Source organism: Grammomys surdaster, unplaced genomic scaffold, assembly GCF_004785775.1.
Source record: "Grammomys surdaster isolate TR1022 unplaced genomic scaffold, NIH_TR_1.0 205, whole genome shotgun sequence".
NCBI lineage: Eukaryota > Metazoa > Chordata > Mammalia > Rodentia > Muridae > Grammomys > Grammomys surdaster.
The window spans coordinates 2761095-2771370 of NW_021604650.1; the positions used below are offsets into that span (position 1 = coordinate 2761095).

At 44.3% G+C, this 10276-nt stretch overlaps 1 protein-coding gene across 1 annotated transcript in view; it reads left to right on the forward strand.

Moving 5' to 3' along the window:
* Window positions 1–10276, forward strand: part of Pacs1 (phosphofurin acidic cluster sorting protein 1) — a 145245-nt gene that overhangs the window by 121694 nt on the left and 13275 nt on the right. The window contains exons 5-11 of the mRNA XM_028770964.1: window positions 350–494; window positions 898–989; window positions 1072–1152; window positions 3137–3196; window positions 4062–4222; window positions 4548–4641; window positions 9973–10053. Of these exons, the coding sequence (XP_028626797.1) occupies window positions 350–494; window positions 898–989; window positions 1072–1152; window positions 3137–3196; window positions 4062–4222; window positions 4548–4641; window positions 9973–10053 (714 nt within the window). The remainder of the gene's footprint in view (window positions 1–349; window positions 495–897; window positions 990–1071; window positions 1153–3136; window positions 3197–4061; window positions 4223–4547; window positions 4642–9972; window positions 10054–10276) is intronic.

Genomic DNA, 10276 nt, shown 5'->3' on the forward strand with positions numbered 1-10276 from the left:
TTTAAATTGTGTGTGTGGGGGGGTGCAGTATATGCATGTGAATATCAGTATCTCAGGAAGCCGGAAGAGAGTGTTTGAACCACCCAATACGGGTCCTGGGAGCAGAATGCAGGTTCTCTACAAGAGAAATAGGCACTCTCAACTGCTGAGCCATCTCTAGTCCCTGGAAGTAATTGTAAAAGTAAGTTCTTGAAAGCAGTAGGAAAGGAAATAGGCATAGACTCGGAAGTGAAAAGGGAACTACCTTAACAGAATGTCATTGCCATTGGCTTGCATGTTACTTGGGTTTACAATAATGATAACCCTATATCACTGGGTAAGCTATCTGTACTGTATTCTTTGCTCACAGGTGATGCAACACCCTAACGAGGGTGCTTTAGTACTTGGCCTGCACAGCAACGTAAAGGATGTCTCTGTGCCTGTGGCAGAAATAAAAATCTACTCTCTATCCAGCCAACCCATTGACCATGAAGGAATCAAGTCTAAGCTGTCAGGTAAGATGTATGCAGTGGGGCTGGAGAGATGGCTCAATGGTTTATAGCACTCGTTGCTCTTCCAAGGGATTTGGGTTTGACTCCTAGCATCCACATGTTGACTCACAACCATACATAACTCCAGTCCCAGGGATCTGACACCCTCTTCTGACATCCAGATGTGGTACACATGTATATATACAGTGTCATAGGCACCATAAAAGACAGGGGAGCCAGTTCACTGACCTCCATCCTGGGAAATGTACCCATGCAAGATAAGCTTAGAGATCCCTGGAAGTAATGCGTGGCTATGACCCTCCATGTGGTCCTTCCCTCTTCAACCCAGTTTTATTGATTCCTGTCCTCAAAGTCACTTAGGATAGATCAAATCATATCAAGGTTCTCAATGGGGTGTTTGTTCTAGATCGCTCCCCAGATATTGACAACTACTCTGAAGAAGAGGAAGAAAGCTTCTCCTCAGAGCAGGAAGGCAGTGATGACCCATTGCATGGGCAGGTAACTTCCTGTGGGTCCTTCCTCACAATGTATGAGAGGTCCCTGGAATTTCCCAGCCTCATTCTGTTTACTGCTTACTCAGGATCTATTCTATGAAGATGAAGATCTTCGGAAAGTAAAGAAGACTCGGAGGAAACTGACCTCAACCTCCGCCATCACTAGGGTGAGCCACCCAGGTCTAGGGCACAGCACAGCTCAGACTCTTGGTCTGAAGTAGGCGGAGAGTGAGTGGGTGCAATAAGACCTTGTGGGGTTTTTTGAAAATCCTGTGTACTTGGGGTTGCACCCTCAATATTCTGATACATCCCCAAAATCCCTACCACCACTCACTAAGAATCAGCATGTTAGGAACCTTTTTGATACACAGGATGTTATAGGATATAGATTATGAAGAACAGAAAGAAGGCTATAACCATTTTTCTAGAATTTGAAACAATCCAAATATTTCTTTAAGGAGTACAATGCCTCCGACCTTTTCATTCTTGGTGATTGCTTCAAATGATGCTCTGTCAACTGCAGAGTGAAGCCAGGTCTGGAGTATTGCTGTGTTTGACTAGTACTTGAGAACTACAGAAACTCTGGGTTTGATAATGTTCACTTACATTAGATGCAATTCTTACCTTGGATCTACTTCCTGAAATCAACAATTTTTGTATTATGTCTCCTGAGCCCATATTAAAATCAGAGTTGTGGACTGAGAAACTAAAATCTGAACTCTTTGGTGACCTCTGACTGATCTTGGAGCCCATGTAGTCCAAGGATAAGGGGTCAGAAGTACCAAGAGCTTCTCTGAGGAAAAAAAATCTATTTCATTCTGTTTTTTTCAAGTGCAGGAACAGTCTACAGACTGATACCCTGAAAGTGAGGTGGTCTTCTCATTTGGGGTAAAATTAAGGCCAGCCCTGGTATGTCCCAGCCTGGCCTCTAACCATGAAATAACACTCTCAACCTTTACAGTCAAGGTTCATTAGACTGGTAAGAAAGCCCACAAGACTGCAACCCTAATTTCTCCTTTGCATCAGTGGCTCAGGAGCATAAGAACGGCTTGATTACCCCAGGTTTTCAAGCCCTATAGGGAAGATAGGCCCCAGAATCCAAACTTTCCTTTTTTAAACTCTGAGAAAGAAAACAGCTGTAGGACCTTCCCTGTTACTGTTTTTTTCTTCTGAGCCTTTCTCTTTTCTGCTCTGAAATCATGAGGCAGCCCTGTTTTCTCCCCAAAAGTACCTCCTAAGCTTCCTAAGTCACCTCTCCTGTGGCCTTTTGAATAACATTGTGCCCCATGTATAACCAGAGATTAGTGATAATACCCATCTCCCAGAGGCATTACTGGAAGTTGTAGGCAGTTCCTTGTTGTTTTTGGACACTTGATGATGGTCTCCTTCTGTTACTGTTCATTCTTCTTTCCCCACTATGAGCACTTTGTTCTCTGAGTTTCTTCCTTGTTGGTCCTGCGCTTCCCACTTCTCTGATTCTGCAAGTCAGTTGTTCTCATTCCCATATGAGGGTTTAGCTATTCAGGCCAGAAATATGTGTGATTGGAAACTAATCCTGATGCCTAAAGTAGAACAAGAAACAGGTCAGGGAGCCTAGGCTGGGCCCAGTGAACTCTAATGTCTGGAAATGCAGACTCAACAATAACTAACAGAGCAGGTGAGTGGGTACCATAGGGCAGACTGCATAGGGACAATAAGGACACCACAGAAAAGTGGCCTCTGCTGGCAGTGTTCATTGCAGGCTAAGGGGCCAGAGGTGGACAGACTCCAGGTGCGGGCTGGTAGTTAGGGGGTTGGTTGTGCAAGAGGACAAATGCCATTCTGAGATGCTGAGCATGGAGGTGCTGGACACTCACTAGCTGATACCTGGGTCTGCCAGACAGAGCAAAAGATGGGCTAGAGGTGCACCTCTGAAAATTATTGGGGTCCTTTGGAAACTTTGAAGACATGAGACACCTAGCAAGCTGCCCAGGGCTCTGAGAAGTACACTAACATTGGCTATCTTTCTGGAGAGGGTACAGTGCCAATGCAGCTACTGTCTGTCAGCTGTCTGTCTTCTCTTTCTCCTTGTGAGGTAAGCTCCTACAGACTCTCAAATTGACCACTAGTACATTTTACTTGCGAACAATTTGTATATTTTTGTCCCCACAGCAACCTAACATCAAACAGAAGTTTGTGGCCCTCCTGAAACGATTCAAAGTTTCTGATGAGGTAGGACCCCTTACTTCCAGTCTCACTCCTAAGCCCTATATGGCCATTAGGAATCAGGATTATGGTGTCATGATTCTTACCCCTTGCATGCATAGCAGAGCCCCAGGAGAGATGGCATATGGAGAAGAGCATTATGTTTCTTGAAGAGAAAATGAGGGCTTCACATGAAGAGTGTGGTTTCATGGTATTTAAAAACACTTAGAACAGTCATATCCAATCATAATACTCTGATAAGGGCAGCAATGAAATATCTAGTTGTTGTTTAATTTGTCCTCATATCCCAAGGGCAGTTACAGTGAGCAATATTTCAAGTGTGATATACCCTCATTAATCACCTCTGGATAGAAATAAATCCCCTAGACCCTGGAGGTCTTGGCTTCACTCACACAGGTTTCTAAGTAAACTAAAAGTGAGTTAGTCAACTAAAAGTGATAGAAAATGTTGAGAAAGGGTCTGTCCCACTGTGGGCTGCAAATAAAAGTAGCTTACACCTAAATTTGAAGGACAGAGCAGAAAATGGGCTAGGCTATCAGACCTGGGCTTTCTGGTATGATTCCCTGGGAGGCATGTCAGCACTTTCTCTTCCCCCTGGTGCTAGCCCTGGTTTGGATATTGATAGTAACTGAGAGGGAAAGTATCCCCATCATGTCCCTGCTCTCAGAGTCAGACCATATAGGGGGACACAAAGGTTACTCTACTAGAGTACTAGTACTCTATTAGTCTAGAGGAACAATGTTGCATGTCCCTCTAGAAGGAATATTGAAAGCACCAATTGACTGATGGCCTAGGAGACAGGATTTGCTCATCTAACCACAAATGTTAATAGGGAGAATTCCAAATTCATAGATGTTTGTTTTGCTTACAGGTGGGCTTTGGGCTAGAACATGTGTCACGGGAGCAGATTCGGGAAGTGGAAGAGGACCTGGATGAACTATACGACAGTCTAGAGATGTACAACCCCAGTGACAGTGGCCCTGAGATGGAAGAAACAGAAAGCATCCTCAGCACCCCAAAGCCCAAGCTCAAGTGAGGCCCAGAGCTCCTCCTAGGCTTCCTCCCAAGCTTCCCTTTCCCTCCATCATTGTGTCCCTTGCATCCTCTCTCATACCTCACTCAGAGGATTGTGGCTTTTCATCATCTTCCTGGTGGAGATGAGGGTTTTGCCTATGACTAACAAAAGTCCAATAGGAGCCTCTGCAGATCCCTTGACCAACTCCATAGCATCCTACCTAACCAGTGTCTGCAAAACCTAAGTTGTTGATCAGCCTTGAGCACTGGTTCACTCAGGCCTTGTGAACTGTTTTTGTGAGCCGCAGTCACCACTGACATCAGCTGTACTTCTTTGCTGCAGGCCCTTCTTTGAGGGGATGTCTCAGTCCAGCTCACAGACGGAGATTGGCAGTCTCAACAGCAAGGGCAGCCTCGGAAAAGACACCACCAGCCCTGTGAGCAGAACAGTGGTGAAAAGGGTTGGGAGAGGGACCTGGTGTATTTTGGGTTCTTACTCTGGGCCCTCTGCTTCTCTAAAGTGTCACTCCTTTTGGGGCATAGGAAGTCTTCAGTCTTCCTCCTCTGACCCCTGGCTGGGAGCTTAGCAATCCTAGAGTAAAGTATTCTTTTTCTGCTCCAGCATAACATAGAGCCATTCTTCCTCCCTCAGAACCCTCTCTTCTGAGAGGTACCTGAGATTATGGGTTGTAATGCATGCCATTTGGCCTGTGGGGGAAGTGATTCTACCTTGGGGCTACAAAAAAATCAGGTACAAAAGGACTGAGTGGTCTCTCCAGGAAACAGGGGAAAGCAATACCGTGGAAGAATGTACAGTTTAGTGGGTAGGTTTTAGTCTGCCTGCTGAGCAGGCAAGCTGTCTGCTATGGTTTCTAGCAGCTGGTCATAGGCAGGAGCCTGTAGTTGTCAAGCCCTCCACAGGCTTGGAGAAGCTGTTTATACCTTTGTCCACAACTAAAGACAAATAGTCACCTTATATAGTTTTAGAACCAAGCTACTTAGGGCCATATGATTTCTGTTAATAAGAGAAATTGAAGTTCTCCAGTTCTTGCTGTTCTGGCATCAAATGAGGCATAGTTTTTTGTACACAGGGGAGAATAGACATCTTACTCCGAAATGGCTATTAACTGTGAGGAGATGAGCTGAAGGTGCCAGGCATTCCATCTGTTGAAAGCTGTCTATAACTGGCCAGGCTTCCTGTCCTGTGTGTGCCTTCTTCTGGGGCATCTCAGCAACCTTTCTTTCTTCTGCCACCAGGTGGAGCTGTCTCTCAGTTTATCTCCTTATTAAAGACCAGCTGGCTCCCAAGCCCACCAAAAACTGTACCACAGACCCTAGTAAGGAAGTGAAAGAAAGAAAACCATGGCCCATGTTAAAACTTACCCTTAAAAAAGCATCAGCATGCAACTTTCAAGTATGCATCCCCAGCACCTTTCAAGCAGGTTCTTAGTGGTGGAGGGTCAAGGAGGCAGTATTTAGTTTACTGCTAGTATTAGAGCATGGCTCAGAACAGCTTTTCCTCACAGAGAACTGCCAGATGGTTCTATAGAAAGTCTCTGTCCATGTGAATAAATAAATGACCACTAGAGTCAATCAGACTAACATCTCTGGGAAGAAACCCAGAGCCTGCTGAAGGGAAAATCACTGCACAGTGCTCTGTGAGTGATGCCCAGTGTGCTACTGTGACAGAGCATGTGTAAGGTGTTAACCAAGCCAATGATCATGAAGCAGTAACCAAAGAATGTGGTACACAGGAATGTTGAGTAAATGTCCACAACCACTAAATGAGTAAGAGGATCTGTTTCACATGGGGGAAAAGGTGTTTCTGCATCAACGGAAGTTCACTATGTAGCTTGTTTGATGGGGCCTTGATTTGGCAAAAAACAAACAAGGAAGCCAATTTTAATCCCAGGCAGAGGTGGATCTTTGTAAGTTGGAGGCCAACTTCGTCTACTTATCGAGACCCTCGCTCAAACAAGGAAAAAAAAGCCTTTAACTGTAAGGGGTGAGTTTTCCAGAGTGAATCTTAACTCTATCTTCCCACTGACTTGGTTCTTTGCAAGGCTGTTTCCTCATCTGCAACGCCTGCATGGAAAATATATGCTCTAAAAGCCATGTGGGAATGCCATGAGATCCTGTGGGTCAGACTTAGGTAGAGCGTATTGATAGATAGACCTACACAAGTACAGTTCCTTAGCACATCCAGTGTTAGAGTCCCAAAACTGACAGACCATGAATGTCTTCTACGCAAGTCCTTCAAATGCAGGCTTCCCTTGGCCAGACCTCAAATGTGCTTTGTTGTCTCCCTGCTGAGATTTCTATTTTGAAGAGCCCATATGTCTTGGTGTGGGTGTAGAACTCTGGAATCTTTTAGTATGAAGGCACTTTGGAATGTTAGAACAAGGCTGTGCTCTTAGCACGGGGTTCTTAAGGTAGGCTAGGAAAGGCTGTGGTTGTTAAATCTAGGGGTGGTGCACTTCCTGTCTCAGCTTGATAGCCCTCATCCCCATTGCTAAGCACGAGCACTTTGTTTTGTTTTGTTTTCATGATTGGGTCTTACTGTGTAGCTCTGGCTGTTCTTCTGGAACGTATGATGTAGACCAGGCTGGCTAGAACTCACAGAGATCTACCTACCCTTGCTCTCTGGAGTGCTGGGATTAAAGGAATGTGCTACCATACCTGACCACTTTTTTTTTTTTTAACTTTTTCTTTTTTCTTTTTGTGGTACAGGGAATAGAACCCAGGGCTTTAGCCAGGCAGTGGTGGCGCAGGCCTGTAATCCCAGCACTTGGGAGGCAGAGGCAGACGGATTACTGAGTTCAAGGCCAGCCTGGTCTACAGAGTGAGTTCCAGGACAGCCAGGGCTACACAGAGAAACCCTGTCTCGAAAAACCAAAAAAAAACAAAAAAAAAAAAAAAAGAAGAACCCAGGGCTTTGTCTATACTAAGAAATCTACCAGTTAACCTTGCTGATATATTTTCTTTATTTTTTAAAATTTACTTTGTGTATGAGTGTTTTGTCTATATGTATGTGTACCACATGTGTGCCTGATGCCCACAGAGGTCTGAAAAGGGTGTAGGAACCCCTAGAACAGGAGTTATACATAGCTGTATGCCACCATGTGATGTCAGGAGCTAACCCTGAACATCTACAAGAACAGCAAGTGCTCTTAACCCTTGAGCCAATTCTCTAGACTTGTGGCTGTCCTGGAACTCACTCTGTAGACCAGGCTGGCCTCAAACTCAGAAATCAACCTGCCTCTGCCTCCCAAGTGCTGGGATTAAAGGCATGCACCACCACCGCCCGGCTCACTTGTGGGGTTTCTTAATCTCCCACTTTTAGACTCCAGATTCTTTGAGAATTCACTTCATTGCTAGAACCAGAAAGGATTTCTGCTGATACAAATTGTAGCAATTATTGAGTTTTCTCAAGACTCAAACACACAATCGCAACATAATTTGGTTCTCTGTGGTGTAAGAACAAAGCCTGATAGTGCTTCAGGATACCTGCCCAAGACTGGGTCAGCCAAAATGAAAGTCTGAAACTATGACAGTCTGCCTTCTCTGCACGTGCAGAGGCAGCACCATGTGCCCTCTTGATGCAGAAGTGTTAGAGACTAGTACTTCACCTGACATGCTAAGATCATTGAGCTACACCCCTGCCCACCCCTTCAGATAGTATTGGAGCAGGAACAGAAGTTTTAAGAGTCAGGATTCCAGTTCTTCTTTGTCACGTGCCTTAATGCAGATCCTATAGAAGTAGGGAAGTAGATATCCCCCAAATGTTTCCGTACTGCCGTGAAAACAATACTGTAGCTGTCTCAGGGTTTGACAAGTCATGCTACCTTGAGACCACCGAGTGGAAATTCTTGCTGAACTCCCAGAGTGAGCTTCTACCCTAGGTCCAACCAAGCAGGGCTTTCCTGGGATTCTAGACTGTTAATATTGGTTAATCAGGTAAGCAGACTCTGGAGGCAGCCTGTTCTGTGTGGCTGTGAGTCATTATAGAGGTCATGCCATTTCAGGCTCTGTTGTTACTGCCTCTAGCTCAGGTGTGTCAGATTTGTCTTGCAGACGGCTTTAAGCAGTGGTTCTCCACTAGGGATGGTCTGCCTCTCAGAAGACATTTGTCATTGGTTTGAGAAATTTTAGCCCAACAGGAAGGGCTACCACTAGCATCCAGAGAGTCAAGGCCAAATTCCTAAACACCCTGCAGTACACAGATGATGGAACCCTAAATGTTAGTCCAGGTGGAAACGCCCTGGCTTTGAGTATATAGCAAAGGGAGGCTTTTTCCTTGTTGGTTAGTTCACTCAGTGGCATCCTGAACTTAAGTAGCCTGCCATTTCCAGTTGTATCTATTTTACAAAGAGAAAAGGTGTTGAATAGTTGAGAGTGAATGAACTATCCTGAATATCTTCTTCTTCCTTTAGTTCCATAGAAGAAAGAAATTCTCTGGGGCCAGTGCCTCCCTGACTCCTGTACCCTGTTGCCCATAACTGGCTGTGATGCTTGTTTGGCCAGATTATTAGCAAATATGAATGATCTCATTTGCCCATCTGTGTCTACTTAATAAACTCTTCACATTTATGAGAAATGTTAATGAGACAATGGAGAATTAATCCACACCTGACAGCTTCATATGGGACTTTTTTTGCTTAGTATGTTTTTTTTTTTTTTTTATTTTGGGGTTTTTGGTTTGTTTGTTTGTTTGTTTGTTTGTTTGTTTGTTTTTTGGTGTTTCGAGACAGGGTTTCTCTGTGTAGCCCTGGCTGTCCTGGAACTCCCTCTGTAGACCAGGCTGGCCTCGAACTCAGAAATCCGCCTGTCTCTGCCTCCCAAGTGCTGGGATTAAAGGTGTGTGCCACCACCACCCGGCTGCTTAATATGTTGTTAGAGGAACGGTTTTCTGGATGTATCTACCAAGCAAAAGCGTTTAACTACCATTGATGTCTTTAGTCTCAAAGTGAAAGACTGAAACTGTGAGAGTCTCCCTTCTCTGACAGGCAGAGAGGCATGTGTTCTTTTGATACAAAAGTGTTCAGATTTTATAGATTCAACAGAAAACCACCTAACATCAAGCCCCTTTGCCCTAGCAATATAACTGAGAGAATGTCTGGCCCTGAGCCAGATGTGCTAGCACACGCCTTTTGTCCTAGTACTCAGGAGGCAGAAACAGGTGATCTATTGAGTTTTGAGGCCAGCCAGGTCTACCAGAGCAAGCTCCAGAACAGCCAGGACTACACAGCAAAACCTTGTCTAGGAAAACCAAAATTAAATAAATAAATAAATAAATAAATAGAGTTTCTAGTTCTGCACCCTGTGTATCATTTGCATAATGACTTTTAAATAGTTATTTTTTGTTACCTGTGTGTGTGAGAATGTTCATTTAAATGTGATTTCCTTCAGAGGCTAGAAAAAGTATTGAATCCCCTTGAACTGGAGTTACAGGCAGTTGTGGACTACCCCATGGGGGTGCTAGAAATCACACGCAGGCTATCTGCAAGTTCTCAGCCAGTAATTACCAAACCATCTCTCTAATCCATACTTAATGCTTTCTTGAAACAAAGTGGCCTGAAGCTGAGTTTTCACAAAAAACCTCACCCCCCTCTCAAAAGATGAAAGCCCTAAAGGCTGTATGAGGTTGAAGAGGAAGTGAAAGTATTTTAAACTTCTTGGGAGACCTAATAAATTAAGAGTGCTAGTCACTTAGATTATGACTAATCATCATCATCATCATCATTATTATTATTATTATTATTTTGCAGATGGAATTGGCTGCTTTAGAAAAAGTCAAATCTACTTGGATTAAAAACCAAGATGACAGTTTGACTGAAACAGACACTTTAGTAAGTATGGTTTTGTCTCCTGCTTTGATCATTTCAAATTGTCTTTGTACCTTTAAAAACATAGGGAAAGCCGGGCGGTGGTGGCTCACGCCTTTAATCCCAGCACTTGGGAGGCAGAGGCAGGCGGATTTCTGAGTTTGAGAGTTCGAGGCTAGCCTGGTCTACAGAGTGAGTTCCAGGACAGCCAGAGCTACACAGAGAAACCTTGTCTTCAAAAAAAAAA